At 38.7% G+C, this 22,112-nt stretch overlaps 1 protein-coding gene and 1 long non-coding RNA gene across 2 annotated transcripts in view; one reads left to right on the top strand and one right to left on the bottom strand.

Moving 5' to 3' along the window:
* LOC132405772 (uncharacterized) overlaps positions 1 to 22,112 on the bottom strand; it is a 160,275-nt gene that overhangs the window by 114,655 nt on the left and 23,508 nt on the right. The window lies entirely within an intron of this gene.
* The window catches only part of LOC132405771 (mucin-16-like), a 28,072-nt gene continuing 26,414 nt past the window's right edge, over positions 20,455 to 22,112 (top strand). The window contains exons 1-4 of the mRNA XM_059990783.1: positions 20,455 to 20,554; positions 20,651 to 20,718; positions 21,010 to 21,179; positions 21,588 to 21,620. Coding sequence (XP_059846766.1) covers positions 20,540 to 20,554; positions 20,651 to 20,718; positions 21,010 to 21,179; positions 21,588 to 21,620 — 286 coding nt within the window. The 5' untranslated portion in view covers positions 20,455 to 20,539. The remainder of the gene's footprint in view (positions 20,555 to 20,650; positions 20,719 to 21,009; positions 21,180 to 21,587; positions 21,621 to 22,112) is intronic.

Here is a 22,112-nt window from a genome sequence, read left to right as displayed (position 1 = left end):
ATAAATTGTGCCCTGTTGTTCCACAGTTCCAGAAGAGGTAACTAATCCCATTCATTATTACGTGGCATTCAACGTCAGAAAACCGAACTATCAGGAAATTCAATCAAACTCAACAGAACAAGGCAAACTGATTACAGCTGAGGTGAGAGATTCGATCAGTTCTGCAGCTGTTCACATTTCAGTCCATCAAGTCCAATTCATCGAACATTGTAAACCATTGTTTCTCTCCCGTACAGCTCACAGATCTGTTCCTGAAAAGCAGCATCAATGCAACATTCCTGAATTGCATCTTCTACTCATTCAGGTAACAAACAGGAACTCTTCATCGAGATCACTTTTTAAAATCATTAGGTTTGCATCATGCTGCAAGAATAATTAGACAATCGAGTTTTCACAGATACCAAAAAGTACAAGTAATTTTGCACCACTATAAAGTGATGGAAATTAGCAGTCCTGACTACAGTGTATGCCAAATGTTAATTCATCTCCTGAAGTTAGACAAGAAATGAAATTTTATTCGGACATAGAAACTCAAAATTGACTTTCTGGTAATATGGCAATCGCTTTGAATAAACTTCATTTGCTTTTCTACAGGGAGGTAATAGATGACAGCACCAGAGTGACAGCAAATTGTTCGTTCAAAAATGAGACTGATTTTGAAGGAGTCATCAGGGAACGTGTGTATGAAGTAGTTGTAAAGAAGACCAATGACATGACTAACCTTGGGACATACGAACTGGAAAAGAACAGCCTCTATGTATCTGGTACTTATTGACACATTCCTTCATATTCTTCTATGTCTTCTGTGCCACTCATTCTATAGTAGGGGATCACCCGCAGAGGTCGTAGCACCAGAATCAGGTGCAAGTTACAATCCTACGCCAATCCTTTAGCTGCTCAACCGCTGAATGTTCATACCTCAACTGAGGCATTGAAGCAACAGACAATTTGATGATTGACAGCAGTGTCCATAGAGAATAATACTAAATCTGTATTAAATGTTACTGCTGAAGACGAAGGGCAGATAAATTAAAATTAAAATTTCAACAGAAATTTCAGTTTGCTGAGACATGACAATGATCTGTAATTGTGTTTGCTGATAAGAGTCTTTCTTACCCTGCAGAGCAACTGGAAGTCCCGTCTACCATTGGTAAGTAAGATCATCTGTGGTAGTTATCGGATATGTTTGTCCCTTCTCTGCATTCAGGTTACACAGATAACTTATCCTGTAAAATTACCACTTGATGGACATTAATAAAATGCCATCTGAGTTCTGGTAGATATACACAGATAGAGAGGATGCTAAGGTTATCTGAGAGATGGGTGAATGAAGCCATTACTTTGCCGATAAAACAAAATAATTCCATTTAAATATGTCTCAAAGAAGATTCTATGTCTACGTCTATATTTACCAGGATGCTGTCTGGTTTCGAGAGTATGGATGATGATCAGAGATTTAGCAAGCTAGGGCTTTACTCTTTGGAGAGAGGGAGGATGAGGGGAGAAATGATAAAGTTGTACAAGAAATTAAGAGGAATTGGCAGAGTTGACAGCCAGCGCCTCTTCACCCAGGGCACCACTGCTCAGTACAAGAGGATATGGCTTTAAGGTAAGGGGAGGGAAGTTCAAGGGGATATTAGTGGAAGGTGTTTCACTCAGAGAGTGGTTGGTGCATGGAATGCACTGCCTGAGTCAATGCTGGAGGCAGATACACTAGTGAAGTTTAAGATACTATTAAACAGCTACATGGAGTAAATTAAAATGGGGGGGTTATATGGTAGGCAGCGTTTGAGGGTCAGCACAACATTGTGGGCCAAAGGGACTGTAAAGTGCGGTACTATTCTATGTTCTATGTACATGCTTTCACTATTGATAGGAACAATTGAGAAATCCTCCTCCCAATATCTATTAGGATATTTACAATGAATGAAGGGAGAAAATATCTCCCCTGTATTACATTGGTACATCTCAATCCATTGTAGAAACTCTACAGCATTCCAGCAATATAAAATATTTTTTGGAAATAAGAGAACATTAAGCAAAGCCGCTACAAATAAATTGTGCCCTGTTGTTCCACAGTTCCAGAAGAGGAAACTAATCCCATTCATTATTACGTGGCATTCAACGTCAGAAAACCGAGCTATCAGGAAATTCAATCAAACTCAACAGAACAAGGCAAACTGATTACAGCTGAGGTGAGAGATTCGATCAGTTCTGCAGCTGTTCACATTTCAGTCCATCAAGTCCAATTCATCGAACATTGTAAACCATTGTTTCTCTCCCGTACAGCTCACAGATCTGTTCCTGAAAAGCAGCATCAATGCAACATTCCTGAATTGCATCTTCTACTCATTCAGGTAACAAACAGGAACTCTTCATCGAGATCACTTTTTAAAATCATTAGGTTTGCATCATGCTGCAAGAATAATTAGACAATCGAGTTTTCATAGATACCAAAAAGTACAAGTAATTTTGCACCACTATAAAGTGATGGAAATTAGCAGTCCTGACTACAGTGTATGCCAAATGTTAATTCATCTCCTGAAGTTAGACAAGAAATTAAATTTTATTCGGACATAGAAACTCAAAATTGACTTTCTGGTAATATGCCAATCGCTTTGAATAAACTTCATTTGCTTTTCTACAGGGAGGTAATAGATGACAGCACCAGAGTGACAGCAAATTGTTCGTTCAAAAATGAGACTGATTTTGAAGGAGTCATCAGGGAACGTGTGTATGAAGTAGTTGTAAAGAAGACCAATGACATGACTAACCTTGGGACATACGAACTGGAAAAGAACAGCCTCTATGTATCTGGTACTTATTGACACATTCCTTCATATTCTTCTATGTCTTCTGTGCCGCTCATTCTATAGTAGGGAATCACCCGCAGAGGTCGTAGCACCAGAATCAGGTGCAAGTTACAATCCTATGCCAATCCTTTAGCTGCTCAACCGCTGAATGTTCATACCTCAACTGAGGCATTGAAGCAACAGACAATTTGATGATTGACAGCAGTGTCCATAGAGAATAATACTAAATCTGTATTAAATGTTACTGCTGAAGACGAAGGGCAGATAAATTAAAATTAAAATTTCAACAGAAATTTCAGTTTGCTGAGACATGACAATGATCTGTAATTGTGTTTGCTGATAAGAGTCTTTCTTACCCTGCAGAGCAACTGGAAGTCCTGTCTACCATTGGTAAGTAAGATCATCTGTGGTAGTTATCGGATATGTTTGTCCCTTCTCTGCATTCAGGTTACACAGATAACTTATCCTGTAAAATTACCACTTGATGGACATTAATAAAATGCCATCTGAGTTCTGGTAGATATACACAGATAGAGAGGATGCTAAGGATATCTGAGAGATGGGTGAATGAAGCCATTACTTTGCTGATAAAACAAAATAATTCCATTTAAATATGTCTCAAAGAAGATTCTATGTCTACGTCTATATTTACCAGGATGCTGTCTGGTTTCGAGAGTATGGATGATGATCAGAGATTTAGCAAGCTAGGGCTTTACTCTTTGGAGAGAAAGAGGATGAGGGGAGACATGATAAAGGGGTAGAAGATATTAAGAGGAATAGACAGAGTGGACAGCCAGCGCCTCTTCACCCAGGGCACCACTGCTCAGTACAAGAGGATATGGCTTTAAGGTAAGGGGAGGGAAGTTCAAGGGGGATATTAGTGGAAGGTGTTTCACTCAGAGAGTGGTTGGTGCATGGAATGCACTGCCTGAGTCAGTGTTGGTGGCAGATATACTAATGAAGTTTAAGAGACTACTAGAAACGTATATGGAGAAATTTAAGATTGGGGGTGATATGGGAGGCAGCGTTTGAGGGTCAGCACAACATTGTGGGCTAAAGGGCCTGTAAAGTGCTGTACTATTCTATGTACATCCTTTCACTACTGACAGGAACAATTGAAAAATCCTCCTCCCCATATCTAATAGGATATTTACAATGAACGACGGCAGAAAATATACCCCCTGTATTACATTGGTACATCTCAATCCATTGTAGAAACTCTACAGCATTCCAGCAATATAAAATATTTTTTGGAAATAAGAGAACATTAAGCAAAGCCGCTACAAATAAATTGTGCCCTGTTGTTCCACAGTTCCAGAAGAGGAAACTAATCCCATTCATTATTACGTGGCATTCAACGTCAGAAAACCGAGCTATCAGGAAATTCAATCAAACTCAACAGAACAAGGCAAACTGATTACAGCTGAGGTGAGAGATTCGATCAGTTCTGCAGCTGTTCACATTTCAGTCCATCAAGTCCAATTCATCGAACATTGTAAACCATTGTTTCTCTCCCGTACAGCTCACAGATCTGTTCCTGAAAAGCAGCATCAATGCAACATTCCTGAATTGCATCTTCTACTCATTCAGGTAACAAACAGGAACTCTTCATCGAGATCACTTTTTAAAATCATTAGGTTTGCATCATGCTGCAAGAATAATTAGACAATCGAGTTTTCATAGATACCAAAAAGTACAAGTAATTTTGCACCACTATAAAGTGATGGAAATTAGCAGTCCTGACTACAGTGTATGCCAAATGTTAATTCATCTCCTGAAGTTAGACAAGAAATTAAATTTTATTCGGACATAGAAACTCAAAATTGACTTTCTGGTAATATGCCAATCGCTTTGAATAAACTTCATTTGCTTTTCTACAGGGAGGTAATAGATGACAGCACCAGAGTGACAGCAAATTGTTCGTTCAAAAATGAGACTGATTTTGAAGGAGTCATCAGGGAACGTGTGTATGAAGTAGTTGTAAAGAAGACCAATGACATGACTAACCTTGGGACATACGAACTGGAAAAGAACAGCCTCTATGTATCTGGTACTTATTGACACATTCCTTCATATTCTTCTATGTCTTCTGTGCCGCTCATTCTATAGTAGGGAATCACCCGCAGAGGTCGTAGCACCAGAATCAGGTGCAAGTTACAATCCTATGCCAATCCTTTAGCTGCTCAACCGCTGAATGTTCATACCTCAACTGAGGCATTGAAGCAACAGACAATTTGATGATTGACAGCAGTGTCCATAGAGAATAATACTAAATCTGTATTAAATGTTACTGCTGAAGACGAAGGGCAGATAAATTAAAATTAAAATTTCAACAGAAATTTCAGTTTGCTGAGACATGACAATGATCTGTAATTGTGTTTGCTGATAAGAGTCTTTCTTACCCTGCAGAGCAACTGGAAGTCCTGTCTACCATTGGTAAGTAAGATCATCTGTGGTAGTTATCGGATATGTTTGTCCCTTCTCTGCATTCAGGTTACACAGATAACTTATCCTGTAAAATTACCACTTGATGGACATTAATAAAATGCCATCTGAGTTCTGGTAGATATACACAGATAGAGAGGATGCTAAGGATATCTGAGAGATGGGTGAATGAAGCCATTACTTTGCTGATAAAACAAAATAATTCCATTTAAATATGTCTCAAAGAAGATTCTATGTCTACGTCTATATTTACCAGGATGCTGTCTGGTTTCGAGAGTATGGATGATGATCAGAGATTTAGCAAGCTAGGGCTTTCCTCTTTGGAGAGAAAGAGGATGATGGGAGACATGATAAAGGGGTAGAAGATATTAAGAGGAATAGACAGAGTGGACAGCCAGCGCCTCTTCACCCAGGGCACCACTGCTCAGTACAAGAGGATATGGCTTTAAGGTAAGGGGAGGGAAGTTCAAGGGGGATATTAGTGGAAGGTGTTTCACTCAGAGAGTGGTTGGTGCATGGAATGCACTACCTGAGTCAGTGTTGGTGGCAGATATACTAATGAAGTTTAAGAGACTACTAGAAACGTATATGGAGAAATTTAAGATTGGGGGTGATATGGGAGGCAGCGTTTGAGGGTCAGCACAACATTGTGGGCTAAAGGGCCTGTAAAGTGCTGTACTATTCTATGTACATCCTTTCACTACTGACAGGAACAATTGAAAAATCCTCCTCCCCATATCTAATAGGATATTTACAATGAACGACGGCAGAAAATATACCCCCTGTATTACATTGGTACATCTCAATCCATTGTAGAAACTCTACAGCATTCCAGCAATATAAAATATTTTTTGGAAATAAGAGAACATTAAGCAAAGCCGCTACAAATAAATTGTGCCCTGTTGTTCCACAGTTCCAGAAGAGGAAACTAATCCCATTCATTATTACGTGGCATTCAACGTCAGAAAACCGAGCTATCAGGAAATTCAATCAAACTCAACAGAACAAGGCAAACTGATTACAGCTGAGGTGAGAGATTCGATCAGTTCTGCAGCTGTTCACATTTCAGTCCATCAAGTCCAATTCATCGAACATTGTAAACCATTGTTTCTCTCCCGTACAGCTCACAGATCTGTTCCTGAAAAGCAGCATCAATGCAACATTCCTGAATTGCATCTTCTACTCATTCAGGTAACAAACAGGAACTCTTCATCGAGATCACTTTTTAAAATCATTAGGTTTGCATCATGCTGCAAGAATAATTAGACAATCGAGTTTTCACAGATACCAAAAAGTACAAGTAATTTTGCACCACTATAAAGTGATGGAAATTAGCAGTCCTGACTACAGTGTATGCCAAATGTTAATTCATCTCCTGAAGTTAGACAAGAAATTAAATTTTATTCGGACATAGAAACTCAAAATTGACTTTCTGGTAATATGCCAATCGCTTTGAATAAACTTCATTTGCTTTTCTACAGGGAGGTAATAGATGACAGCACCAGAGTGACAGCAAATTGTTCGTTCAAAAATGAGACTGATTTTGAAGGAGTCATCAGGGAACGTGTGTATGAAGTAGTTGTAAAGAAGACCAATGACATGACTAACCTTGGGACATACGAACTGGAAAAGAACAGCCTCTATGTATCTGGTACTTATTGACACATTCCTTCATATTCTTCTATGTCTTCTGTGCCACTCATTCTATAGTAGGGGATCACCCGCAGAGGTCGTAGCACCAGAATCAGGTGCAAGTTACAATCCTACGCCAATCCTTTAGCTGCTCAACCGCTGAATGTTCATACCTCAACTGAGGCATTGAAGCAACAGACAATTTGATGATTGACAGCAGTGTCCATAGAGAATAATACTAAATCTGTATTAAATGTTACTGCTGAAGACGAAGGGCAGATAAATTAAAATTAAAATTTCAACAGAAATTTCAGTTTGCTGAGACATGACAATGATCTGTAATTGTGTTTGCTGATAAGAGTCTTTCTTACCCTGCAGAGCAACTGGAAGTCCTGTCTACCATTGGTAAGTAAGATCATCTGTGGTAGTTATCGGATATGTTTGTCCCTTCTCTGCATTCAGGTTACACAGATAACTTATCCTGTAAAATTACCACTTGATGGACATTAATAAAATGCCATCTGAGTTCTGGTAGATATACACAGATAGAGAGGATGCTAAGGTTATCTGAGAGATGGGTGAATGAAGCCATTACTTTGCTGATAAAACAAAATAATTCCATTTAAATATGTCTCAAAGAAGATTCTATGTCTACGTCTATATTTACCAGGATGCTGTCTGGTTTCGAGAGTATGGATGATGATCAGAGATTTAGCAAGCTAGGGCTTTACTCTTTGGAGAGAAAGAGGATGAGGGGAGACATGATAAAGGGGTAGAAGATATTAAGAGGAATAGACAGAGTGGACAGCCAGCGCCTCTTCACCCAGGGCACCACTACTCAGTACAAGAGGATATGGCTTTAAGGTAAGGGGAGGGAAGTTCAAGGGGGATATTAGTGGAAGGTGTTTCACTCAGAGAGTGGTTGGTGCATGGAATGCACTGCCTGAGTCAGTGTTGGTGGCAGATATACTAATGAAGTTTAAGAGACTACTAGAAACGTATATGGAGAAATTTAAGATTGGGGGTTATATGGTAGGCAGCGTTTGAAGGTCAGCACAACATTGTGGGCCAAAGGGACTGTAAAGTGCCGTACTATTCTATGTTCTATGTACATGCTTTCACTATTGATAGGAACAATTGAGAAATCCTCCTCCCAATATCTATTAGGATATTTACAATGAATGAAGGGAGAAAATATATCCCCTGTATTACATTGGTACATCTCAATCCATTGTAGAAACTCTACAGCATTCCAGCAATATAAAATATTTTTGGAAATAAGAGAACATTAAGCAAAGCCGCTACAAATAAATTGTGCCCTGCTGTTCCACAGTTCCAGAAGAGGAAACTAATCCCATTCATTATTACGTGGCATTCAACGTCAGAAAACCGAGCTATCAGGAAATTCAATCAAACTCAACAGAACAAGGCAAACTGATTACAGCTGAGGTGAGAGATTCGATCAGTTCTGCAGCTGTTCACATTTCAGTCCATCAAGTCCAATTCATCGAACATTGTAAACCATTGTTTCTCTCCCGTACAGCTCACAGATCTGTTCCTGAAAAGCAGCATCAATGCGACATTCCTGAATTGCATCTTCTACTCATTCAGGTAACAAACAGGAACTCTTCATCAAGATCACTTTTTAAAATCATTCTGTTTGCATCATGCTGCAAGAATAATTAGACAATCGAATTTTCACAGATACCAAAAAGTACAAATAATTTTGCACCACTATAAGGTGATGGAAATTAGCAGTCTTGACTGCAGTGTATGCCAAATGTTAATTCATCTCCTGAAGTTAGACAAGAAAAGAAATTTTATTCGGACATAGAAACTCAAAATTGACTTTCTGCTATTATGCCAATTGCTTTGAATAAACTTCATTTGCTTTTCTACAGGGAGGTAATAGATGACAGCACCAGAGTGACAGCAAATTGTTCGTTCAAAAATGAGACTGATTTTGAAGGAATCATCAGGGAACGTGTTTATGAAGTAGTTGTAAAGAAGACCAATGACATGTCTAACCTTGGGACATACGAACTGGAAAAGAACAGCCTCTATGTATCTGGTACTTATCCACACATTCCTTCATGTTCTTTTTTGTCTTCTGTGCCACTCATTCTATAGTAGGGGATCACCCGCAGAGGTCGTAGCTCCACAATCAGGTGCAAGTTACAATCCCACGCCAAACCTGTAGCTGCTCATCCACCGAATGTTCATACCTCAACTGAGGCGTTGAAGCAACAGACAATTTGATGATTGACAGCAGTGTCCATAGAGAATAATACTAAATCTGTATTAAATGTTACTGCTGAAGACGAATGGCAGACAAATTAAAATTAAAATTTCAACAGAAATTTCAGTTTGCTGAGACATGACAATGATCTGTAATTGTGTTTGCTGATAAGAATCTTTCTTACCCTGCAGAGCAACTGGAAGTCCCGTCTACCATTGGTAAGTAAGATCATCTGTGGTAGTTATCGGATACGTTAGTCCCTTCTATGCATTCAGGTTACACAGATAACTTATCCTGTAAAATTACCACTTGATGGACATTAATAAAATGCCATCTGAGTTCTGGTAGATATACACAGATAGAGAGGATGCCAAGGTTATCTGAGAGATGGGTGAATGAAGCCATTACTTTGCCGATAAAACAAAATATTTCCATTTAAATATGTCTGAAAGAAGTTTCTCTGTCTATATCTATATTTACAAGGATGCTGTCTGGTTTAGAGAGAATGGATTATGAACAGAGATTTAGGAAGCTAGGGCTTTACACTTTGGAGAGAGGGAGGATGAGGGGAGAAATGATAAAGGTGTACAAGAAATTAAGAGGAATAGACAGAGTTGACAGCCAGCGCCTCTTCACTCAGCGCACCACTGCTCAGTACAAGAGGATATGGCTTTAAGGTAAGGGGAGGGAAGTTCAAGGGGGATATTAGAGGAAGGTGTTTCACTCAGAGAGTGGTTGGTGCATGGAATGCACTGCCTGAGTCAATGCTGGAGGCAGATACACTAGTGAAGTTTAAGAGACTACTAAACAGCTACATGGAGTAAATTAAGATGGGGGGGTTATATGGTAGGCAGCGTTTGAAGGTCAGCACAACATTATGGGCCAAAGGGACTGTAAAGTGCGGTACTATTCTATGTTCTATGTACATGCTTTCACTATTGATAGGAACAATTGAGAAATCCTCCTCCAAATATCTAATAGGATATTTACAATGAATGAAGGGGGAAATATATCCCCTGTATTACATTGGTACATCTCAATCCATTGTAGAAACTCTACAGCATTCCAGCAATATAAAATATTTTTGGAAATAAGAGAACATTAAGCAAAGCCGCTACAAATAAATTGTGCCCTGTTGTTCCACAGTTCCAGAAGAGGAAACTAATCCCATTCATTATTACGTGGCATTCAACGTCAGAAAACCGAGCTATCAGGAAATTCAATCAAACTCAACAGAACAAGGCAAACTGATTACAGCTGAGGTGAGAGATTCGATCAGTTCTGCAGCTGTTCACATTTCAGTCCATCAAGTCCAATTCATCGAACATTGTAAACCATTGTTTCTCTCCCGTACAGCTCACAGATCTGTTCCTGAAAAGCAGCATCAATGCAACATTCCTGAATTGCATCTTCTACTCATTCAGGTAACAAACAGGAACTCTTCATCGAGATCACTTTTTAAAATCATTAGGTTTGCATCATGCTGCAAGAATAATTAGACAATCGAGTTTTCACAGATACCAAAAAGTACAAGTAATTTTGCACCACTATAAAGTGATGGAAATTAGCAGTCCTGACTACAGTGTATGCCAAATGTTAATTCATCTCCTGAAGTTAGACAAGAAATGAAATTTTATTCGGACATAGAAACTCAAAATTGACTTTCTGGTAATATGCCAATCGCTTTGAATAAACTTCATTTGCTTTTCTACAGGGAGGTAATAGATGACAGCACCAGAGTGACAGCAAATTGTTCGTTCAAAAATGAGACTGATTTTGAAGGAGTCATCAGGGAACGTGTGTATGAAGTAGTTGTAAAGAAGACCAATGACATGACTAACCTTGGGACATACGAACTGGAAAAGAACAGCCTCTATGTATCTGGTACTTATTGACACATTCCTTCATATTCTTCTATGTCTTCTGTGCCACTCATTCTATAGTAGGGAATCACCCGCAGAGGTCGTAGCACCAGAATCAGGTGCAAGTTACAATCCCACCCCAATCCTTTAGCTGCTCAACCGCTGAATGTTCATACCTCAACTGAGGCGTTGAAGCAACAGACAATTTAATCACTGACAGCAGAGTCCATAGTGAATATTACTAAAACTGTATTAAATGTTACTGCTGAACACAAACGGCAGGGAAATTAATATTAAAATTTCAACAGGAATTTCAGTTTGCTGAGACATGACAATGATCTGTAATGGTGTTGTTGATACCAATCTTTCTTACCCTGCAGATCAACTGGAACTCCCGTCTACCATTGGTAAGTAAGAATATCTGTGCTACTTATCGGATATGTTAGACCCTTCTCTGCAATCAGGTTACACAGATAACTTATCCTGTAAAATTACCTCTTGATGGAGTTTAAAAATTTGCTTTCTGAGTTCTGGTTCATATTGATAAAAAGAGCGGATGTCAAGGTTCTGTAGGAGATGAGTGAATGAAGCAATTACTTTGCTGATAAAAACAAAATATTTCCTTTTAAATATTTCCTAGAGGAAGTTTCGATGTGTACATCATTTACGACTGAATTGTTAAATCCTCCTCCCCAGATTTAGTAGGATAATTACAATGAAAGAAGGGATAAAATATATCCCCTGTATTACACTGGAAATACATTTTGAAATATGAGACATGCAATACCCTACTGCCACTGGTATGTATTGGCTTCTGTTGTTTTTATCGGATATATTTACACAATCTCAATATTTAGCATAGTATATCTAACTTGATCTGGTATGTCATTTTTTTGATTGATATGAAACCTTCTGAGTTTTTGAAGAGCGACTCAAAACGTATGAAGTCGTAGTTTGTCTGAGAATTGAGCAAATCTAACAATTCGGTTGCTGATTAATGCCAACTATTTCCATTTGCTAATGACCTAAATGAAGTTTCTATGTTTGTATCTCTCCACTACTGAGAAGCCAATTAAGAAGTCCTCCCCTCTGCATCTTGTTGCAGAATTTCACAGAAGGAAGGCAGCAAATAAATGCCAATAATTACATTTGTACTTCTCGATCCGTTGCAGAAACTACATCATTGCAGCAATTGGAACCAGGATTTCAAATATGTTCAAATTATGTGAAGTGTCTGCTTATAAATTGTATCGTCATTTTCCATAGGTCCAGTCGAGGAAACAAATCCCATTCTTTACAGCATATCATTTATTGTAAACAAGCCAATCTTTCAGGAAATTCAAGCAAACTCATCAGAAAATGCAAAAATGATTTCAGAAGAGGTATGTACCAGTTACTTAGCTGTTCACATTTCAGTCTAACAATTCCATTTTATCAAACATTATAAACCACTGTTTCTCTCCTCTGCAGCTCACAGATCTGTTCCTGAACAGCAGCATCAATGCAACATTCCTGAAATGTGTCGTCCACTCATTCAGGTAAAAAATGGGAACATTTCAAGAAATTTACATTTAAAAATTTCTACTTGAGTCATGATATAAGAATACTGAAGTAGAGAAATTTTGGCATATCCCAAAAAATACAAATGTTCGCAACAGTATCAGTGCAAGAAAGTGAAAGACCTATGTATACCATTCTTTAATTCAATTCCGGAATCGAAACAGCAGGAAAATGTTTCCCTGGGATAGAAACTCAAAATTGATTTTGTAGAAATATGTCAATCATTTTGAAGAACTTAATTTGCTTTTCTGCAGGGAGGTAATGGATGACAGCACCAGAGTGACAGCAAATTGTTCGTTTAAAAATGAGTCTGATACAGCAGGCATTAACAGAGAACATGTGTATGAAGTATTTCGAAAGAAGACCAGTGATGTGTCTGAACTTGGGTCATATGAATTGGAGAAGCACAGCCTCTCTGTAGATGGTACTTATCCACCCATCCTTCATGTTTTCATGTCTTTTACTTCTCACAATCCATAGTAGATAATAACCTGCATGTGTCACAGCACCGCAATCTGGTTCAGGGCAACAGACCCACACAAGTCCTTCAGCAGCTCATCTACTGACTCTTCAGGCCTCAAAACTGAGGCAGGAATAGAACAGACATTTTCCTTGACAGACAGCACAGTCCATGGTGAATGAAACAGTGGATGTCTAGTATGTGTATCCATGGCCACAGTTTGTTAATCTTGTCAAATTTTAGAGAAATTATTGGGTAAAACTATGACCTGTATCATGGGTTCTATTGAATAATCTTATTTTGTAGACACTATGAAAGATTTTTCCTCATCCTGTTTTCCCAGTCTCTCTGACTGGTGGCACTCTCCATAAAGACACATGCCCACTTCCAAAATTAACTCTGTCGCCAGTTCTGTACTGGCCGTTGCAATGATCATGGATGCCATAATGGGACAATACAGTAAATTCTTTCCACATACATCACAGGGTCATTCATAGTCCAATATATGCATTGCCATTTCTTGAAATCTTTAACACTTTTGAACAGTTTGGGGTTTCTCTACAAGCAGATCAGGATAGACTACAATTTTCTAGAGTAATGGATCGTCTCAGAAAGATTGTGAATTAATTCACAAACTTGACTCTTAAAATTGTCTTCAGACGAAACTATTTTACTGTTTAACACTTGGGAAAAATATTTTATCCTTTTAAAGTGCTGTGGGCACAGGTCAAAAACAAATATTTTCAACAAAAATGTGAAAAAGGTGTGTGTTGTTGAAATCATGGATATAGTACAGATACCAATGTTGAGGATCTAAAGACTTTACCACAGCTATTCTATATAATAATAAATAGCTGACAGTGAACTGCTGCATTAAATTGCAATTGTGTTTTCTGATAATTCCTTTTCCGTTGTTTGCAGGTTACTTGGAAATATCCCCTCCTACTGTCACTGGTGAGTATGGGTTTCTATTATATTTTAATAGGATATGTTTGCCTATTGTTGATGTTAATAACAGTTGCATCTACCTTATTCTCCACGTCTATCATTTTATACTCATGAATTGACACTTACAACAATGTAATAGCCTCTGCCCTCCACTCTGTCCTGTCCCTTCTGGAAAATGGGGTTTCATATGTCAGACTGCTGTTTATGGACTACAGTTTGCTGTTCAACACCATCATACTCCAGAAACTGGTGGGGAAACTGTCCTCACTGGGTCTCAACACTTCTCTTTGCAACTGGATACTCGACTTCTTAACAGTACAGCCGCAGTCAGTCCGTGCGGGCGGCAACATCTCTTGTCCCATTTTGCCCAGAACTGTCATTCCAAACCTCTGTGCTCAGCCCACTGCTGACACGTGACTGTGTCACAGAGTCCAGCTCAAACCGTGTCATCCATTTTGCGGATGGCACCACAGTGGTTGGCCTCATCAAGAACGATGACGAGACAGAATATAGAGAGGAAGTGAAACGACTGGTGGATTAGTGTGAGAAGAACAACCTAAGCCAGAACATGGGGGAGAAAAAAGAAGTCATTCTGGACTTCAGGAAGGTGCAGATGAACCATCTCTCATGGTGAATACATGACTCCCCCATAGAGAGAATTAATGCACCACATTCCTGGGAGTTCACATCTCAGATGACCTCACCTAGTCCATTAATATCACCTCCCTGAACATGAAGGAACAGCAGCACCTCCACTTTCTAAGAAGATTGAGGCAAGCAAGGCTCCCCAGGACCACATTTAAACTCTGTTTTACAGGAGCACCATTGAGAGCATCCTGACACGTTCCATCTCCGTCTGGTATGGAATCAGTCGTGCATCAGGCCAGAAGTCCCAACAAAGTACTGTGAGAACAGCTGAGAGGATCACAGGGGTCTTCCTACCATCCATCGAATACATTTATCAGGAGAGCTGGATATGCAGGGCCCTTAGTTTTATTAAGCATCCAACCCATCCATCCAACATCCTCTTTAACATTCTACCATCAGGCACGAGACCACTACACATAAAAACAAGAATAGTCAGGCTGAGAAAGAATGTCTTCCCCCAGGCCATTAGGCTTCTGAACTCCGGGCCGCATCGTATTTGAAGTGACACTGGTTAATCTATTCCGTAGATTAACTTCTTGAAGTACTTAGTATTAATGAGACCCGACGCAGACTGGGAGACCGTTTCGCTGAACACCTACGCTCGGTCCGCCAGAGAAAGCAGGATCTCCCAGTGGCCACAAATTTTAATTCCACGTCTCATTCCTATTCTGATATGTCTATCCATGGCCTTCTCTACTGTCAAGATGAATCCAAACTCAGGTTAGAGGGACAACACCTTATATACCATCCAACCTGATGGCATGAACATTGACTTCTCTAACTTTCATTAATGCCCCTCCTCCCCTTCTTACCCCATCACTGACATATTTAGTTTGTTTTTTTTTCTCTCTCTCTCTGCCCATCACTCTGCCTGTTCTCCATCTCCTTCTGGTGCTCCCCCCCCCCCCCTTTCTTTCTCCTGAGGCCTCCAGTCCCATGATCCTTTCCCTTCTCCAGCTCTGTATCACTTTTGCCAATCACCTTTCCAGCTCTTAGCTTCACCCCATCCCCTCTGGTCTTCTCCTATCATTTCGCATTTCTCCCTCCCCCCATTACTTTCAAATCTCTTAGTACCTTTCCTTTCAGTTAGTCCTGATGAAGGGTCTCGGCCCGAAACATCGACAGTGTTTCTCCTTGTAGATGCTGCTTGGCCTGCTGTGTTCCACCAGCATTTTGTGTGCGTGTTTAGAATTAATGCACTCTAGTTTATTATTTATATGTGATTCATCTGTAGATTTTATCCATACCTTCATAAGTTATTGTGTGTTATGTATGTTTTACATCCTGGTTCGGGGAAACATTGTCTCATTTCTATATACATTATCTGGTTATATGCATTATATACCTGTATATAGTTAAATGATAATAAACTTGACCAGACTTGACTTGAGCTGTCCTTTGAGTAGATAGCCTCATGATTGCCTGAGAAATGAATGGCCTGAAAACTTTACTCGCTGACAGAAAAACATGTATCCTTCTTTATAAAGGAAAAGCAGTTTTGATAACAACTTCCTTCACTTTCAGTAGGAATGATTGAGAAATCCTTCTGCCTAAACTCACCAAAGGAAGGAAATGTTTACTTCAGATTACATTTGTATTTCTCTGTCTGTTGTTTAAACTGTTCAGCATTCCAACAATGGGAATCAGTTTCTGAAAGGTGGTACAGACATGTTCAGAGTCACACAAAACTACAGCACAGAAACAGGCCCTTTGGTCTATCTAGATAATGCTGAACCATTTAAAGTGCCTACTCCCATTGACCTACAATGGGATCATAGCCCTCCACAATTTCCAACTAATAAATTGTGTCCTCTACTTCCACAGTTCCTGTCAAGCACGCATACCCCATTTATTACAACGTGACATTTGTTGTAAACAAACTGACACCTGAAGAAATTGAATCAAACACAACAGAAAAGGCGAGCATGATTTCAGCCGAGGTGAGTGAGTGGCATCTGTTAGGTTTCTGTTGACACATCACTTCCACGTTAAGTCATGATGATTTCTTCTGACGCAATATTTGTTGTTGCCCACAGCTCACAGACCTGTTCAAGAACAGTAAAATCAACTCAACGTTTATAGAATGTGCAGTTGAATCATTCAGGTAACACATTACTGCACTTATATTAAATGACTATAATACATTCCACAAATGTTCTGCTATGTAGTTCGAGCAAGAAATGAAAGAAGTAATTCCAAAAATTACGAAATAGTGTTTCCCACTAATAGCACAGCCAAGTCAATATAAATTACAACAGAGGAATGTGCTGGCCATTCCTTCATCTCGTCATAACAACAAGACAGGAACATTTTCATTGTGATTATTGTGTTCTTATTAACCCTGAAATGAAATTTGTACCAAAAAGAGTTTAACATTTTTTCTCAACTTCTTTTCCATTCTGCAGAACGGTAATGGATGACAGCACTAGGGTGACAGCTAATTGTTCCTTCAAAAATGAGTCTCTGATGGAAGGCATCAACAGAGAACGTGTCTATGATATATTTAAAGAGGAGACAAGCAACATGTCAACACTTGGATCATACGATTTGGAGAACTACAGCCTCTACGTAAATGGTACTTCTGCAGATATTTGTTCATGTACCTTCCTTGTCTTCTACTACATACAATCTATAGAAGGAGATGATTTACAGAGGCCACAGCACCACAATGAGGTGCAAGGCAACCCACACAAAATCCCTTAATTATTGTATCAGAATAGAACTGCATAGGGTTGGATACTTGGCAGTAATGCTATTGATGTGTATGCATGCAATAAAATATTATGGAGAGCATTGACTATGAATATAAAGAATGAAAAGGCATTGAACGGTCTATTCTAAATATTTTTGTTATTCTATTTAAAAAACAAATGCACACAAGTCTTTCAGCAGCTTAATTGTGTTTTTGATTACAATTTTTCCTTTTTTGCAGATTATACTGAGTTCCCTATTACTGTTGGTGAGTCTGTGCTTATTGTAGTTATTGGATATGTTTGTGCAATTCTTTCCATTCAGGACAAATTATGACAAACTTTTTTCTGCAATATTATCCTCGTGTAATCATGTCTTTGTCATTTTTTGGTCTATCACAACAATATTCAGTCTCAATTTTCCTCTGAGAATGAATACATGGAATGATGCAGTGTCTATAAAAATTTAGATCTGTTTCCAATGAAATCGAAGTTTTAATAGCTACAGCTTTAATTGGAATAGGCAGAATAATAGTCCAGCATGAGGAAGATAATAGGAAAGGCCTGTTTTTGTGCGATATCTTTGACTCAAGGATATCACTTCAGCCTGGAATAATTGATAAATTCTCTGGCCAACATCTAGGTGCAGAATCCCACTGACAAATTCCAACAATCATATCCCTCAGATTATATCTGTATTTCCCAATCTGATCTTGAAACTGTGCAGCATTCCAACAATGGGAAACAATTCTTGAAATCTGGTACGCTTGTTATAATCAACAACCGATAAAATTTGTTTTCTATTTCTGCAGTTCCACCTCAGGAAATGATGACCATTCAGTACAACCTGTCATTCATTGTAAAAAATCCAAAATTTGACGAAATTAAATCAAAGGCAGATGTGATTGCAGCTGAGGTGAGTGAGGAGAACATTAATCCGTTGCTGATTTTTTACCTCATCATTTCTTTGCTTTCACTCATTACGCGCCATTGTCTTTTTTGCTCTACAGCTCACAGATCTGTTCCTGAACAGCAGCATCAATGCAACATTTCAAAAATGCCTTGTCTACTCATTCAGGTAACACATAGGAACACCTACACTAATTTATCAAAAATCAATCTTCTTGAATCATGATGTAAGAGTAGTGAAACAGAAAAAAATGCCACATTCCAAAAGAAAATTGAAGGGATATTCGCCAACAAAATCAGGCAGAAATGACAAAAATCCCCACTGCGAAAAGTACCGATGGTTAATTCAGCTCCTGAATTTAAACTTTAGCAAAGTTTTTGTTCTAGCATAGAAACATCAAAATTCATTTGCAGAAATATGTCAATCACTTTGGAAAATCTTCTTTTACATTTTTTGCAGAGTATTACTGGATGAGAGCACCAGAGTGACAGTGAATTGTTCATTCAAAAATGAGTCTGACATAGATGGAGCCAACAGAGAATATGTGTATGATATATTTAAAAAGAAGACCAATGATATTTCCAGACTTGGGCAATATGAATTGGAGAAGCACAGCCTCTATGTAAATGGTACTTATACACTCATTCTTTCATGTACCTCCTTGTCTTCAACTCCATGCAGTCTAATGTACATGATGACCTGCAAAGGTCACAGCACCACAAGGAGGTGCGAGACAACAGACTTGCACAAGTCATTCAGCAGCTCAACTGCTGGCCTCAAGTGAGCTCTGGAAGGAACACATATTTTTCTTGGCTGACAGATAGTTTATAGTGAATGAAACAGCAAAAGTCTAGAATGTGATTCCAAGGCAACAGATTGTTGACCTTGACAATTTTGAGTTAAATTAATAGAAAACACTAAAAAAAACTATGTTGGCAACACCTTGAGTTCTGTTGAATAATTTCATTTTGTAGACATGATGAAAGAACTTTAACAAGGTTATCATGAGTGTTTCACCGTTCACACTGACTGGCACTCTCCATGAGACGAGCCACCAAATGGAAGACACAGACACAACCTAATATTTACCTTCTCACTATTGCACACTGACCATGGACACCACCATGGGACAATCCACTAACTTACTTCCATACACATAGGGCTTCACTCACATTTCAATATGCACTTTGCCATTTCCAAATAACTAGTAGTGAAATTTTCTTTAAATCTTCATCAATGTTAAACAGTTAGGGGCTTCTCTATAAACAGATCAGGAAGGACCAATGTCCTAAAAAGTACTGAAAAATTGTGAATTGATTCACAAATCTGCCCATTAAAGCCAACTGCAAACAAGACTGTTTTACTGTTTTTGGCAACTCAACAAAAAATATTTTATTCCTCCAAGGTGCTGTGAGCAAACTTCAAATTCAAATTTCTTCCAAAAAATGTAAAAACTTAGATACATGTTACTGAAATGATGGAAATAGCATAGACACCAATGTTGAGGATCTAAAGACTTTACCACAGCTATTCTATATAATAATAAATAGCTGACATTGAACTGCTGCATTACATTGCAATTGTGTTCTGACAATTATATCTCCATTGTTTGCAGGTTACAGGGAGATACCACCAACTATCACCGGTGAGTATAGGTTTCTATTCTACATGCTTGCCTATTATTGATGCTAATGACAGTTGCATTTACGTATTCTCCAAGTCCGTTATTTGATAACTGTGAACTGAAGAGTTCTCCTTTGAGTAAAGGAAAACATTCAATTGCAATAAAATTGATGAGCCGACTTAGATGGCACTAAGCTTCATGGTTGCCTGAGAAATGAATGGTCTGAAAACTTTGCTTGTTGACAGAAAGACATGTTTCTTTGTTTATAAAAGAAAAGCAGTTTTGATGATAACTTCCTTCACTTTCAGTAGGAATAATTGACAAATCCTTCTGCCGAAATGTGGGTGAAGAATTCCACTAACAAAGGAAGGGACTGTCTACCTCATTTGCATTTCTCTGTCTGCTGTTCAGCATTCCAGCAAAGGAAAGCAGATCCTGAACTGTGGCACAAACGTGCTCAGAGACATAGAAAAGAGCTCAAAAAGAGGCCCATCGGCCCATCTAGTCTGTGCTGAACCATTTAAAGAGCCTACTCACATCCATCTTGCAATGGGATCATAGCCTTCCATAATTTACAACTAATAATTTGTGTCCTCTTCGTCCACAGTTCCTGTCAAGCACATATACCCTATTTATTACAACGTGACATTTGTGGTAAACAAGCTGACGCCTGAAGAAATTGAATCAAACACAACAGAAAAGGCGAGCATGATTTCAGCCGAGGTGAGTGAGTGGCATCTGTTAGGTTTCTGTTGACACATCACTTCCACGTTAAGTCATGATGATTTCTTCTGACTCATTATTTGTTGTTGCCCACAGCTCACAGATCTTTTCAAGAACAGCAAAATCAACAGAACATTTATAGAATGTGCCATTGTATCGTTCAGGTAACACATTACTGCATTCATATTATATAATTAAAATAAATTCCACACAAGTTCTAACATGGAGTTCAAGCAATAAGCAATAGAAGTGGCATCCACCAATATGAAATGGTGTCTCCCCCTAATAACATATCCAAATCCATATTGATTACAACAGAGGGATATGCTGGCCATTCTTTCAAATTTTCATAACAACAAGATAGGGACATTTTCACTGTGATCGTATTAACATTGTAATGAAATTTGTACCAGAAAGAGTTTACCATTTTCCTGAACTTCTTCCCATTTCTGCAGAACGGTAATGAATGACAGCACAAGGGTGACAGCTAATTGTTCCTTCAAAAATGAGTCCCTGAAGGAAGGCATCGACAGAGAACGTGTCTATGATATATTTAAAGAGGAGACAAGCAACATGTCAACACTTGGATCATACGATCTGGAGAAGCACAGCCTCTACGTAAACGGTACTTCTGCAGATATTTGTTCATGTGCAATCTTGTCTTCTACTACACACAATCTGTAGAAGGAAATAACCTGCAGAGGTCACAGGACCACAATGATGTGCAAAGTCACAAAACCACACACAGCCTTTAACTGCTCAATTGCCAATTGTTCAGGAGTCAAGAAACAGTGGATGTCTATAATGTGTATTCATGACAACTTGTTAATCTTGTTACTTTGGGACAAATTATCAGGATGAACTCTAAAAATAAATGGTAGCTGAATTTGTGGAACTAATCGTTAAAGAAAGTCCTCCAAGTTGAACATTTAAAGTCTGCACAGCTGCCCATTGATGTGATAGAAATGGTAGTTTGTTTTACTATCGCTGAAGCAAATGCATCTCCTGACATCTCAATTTTCTTTGTTTCCAGATTACCAAGAGATACCCCCACCCGCTATCACGGGTGAGTATTGGTTTCTATTCTGTTCTAAAGGATATGTTTGTCAATTGTTGATGCGAACAATAGTTGCATCTACCTTATTCTCCAAGTCATCATTTGATTCTTGTGAATTGATAAACTCTCCTTTGAGTTGATAGTGTCGCAGAAAGTATGAAGGCTCATGGTTGCCTGAGAAATCAATTGCTTGAAAACTTCCGTCTCTGCCAGAAAAGCATGGTTTTAATTCTTCATAAACTAAAATCCTTTCTGATAATGACATTATTTCCGTTTCATAAAGAACAATTGACAAATCCTCCCACCTGAATGTTGGTGAGGAATTCCACCCACCAAATGAAGGATATATTTACGTCAGATTACATTTATATTTCTCTGTTCTGTTTTAAATCTGTTCAGTGTTCCAGCAATAGGAAAGAGCTTCGGAAATATGGCACAGACGTGCACAGAGTCATAGAAAAGCACAGTGTGGAAATAGGCCCTTTGGCTCATCCAGCCAAC

Source organism: Hypanus sabinus, chromosome 16 (assembly GCF_030144855.1).
Source record: "Hypanus sabinus isolate sHypSab1 chromosome 16, sHypSab1.hap1, whole genome shotgun sequence".
Lineage (NCBI taxonomy): Eukaryota > Metazoa > Chordata > Chondrichthyes > Myliobatiformes > Dasyatidae > Hypanus > Hypanus sabinus.
This window is presented reverse-complemented; position numbering and strand designations above follow the sequence as displayed.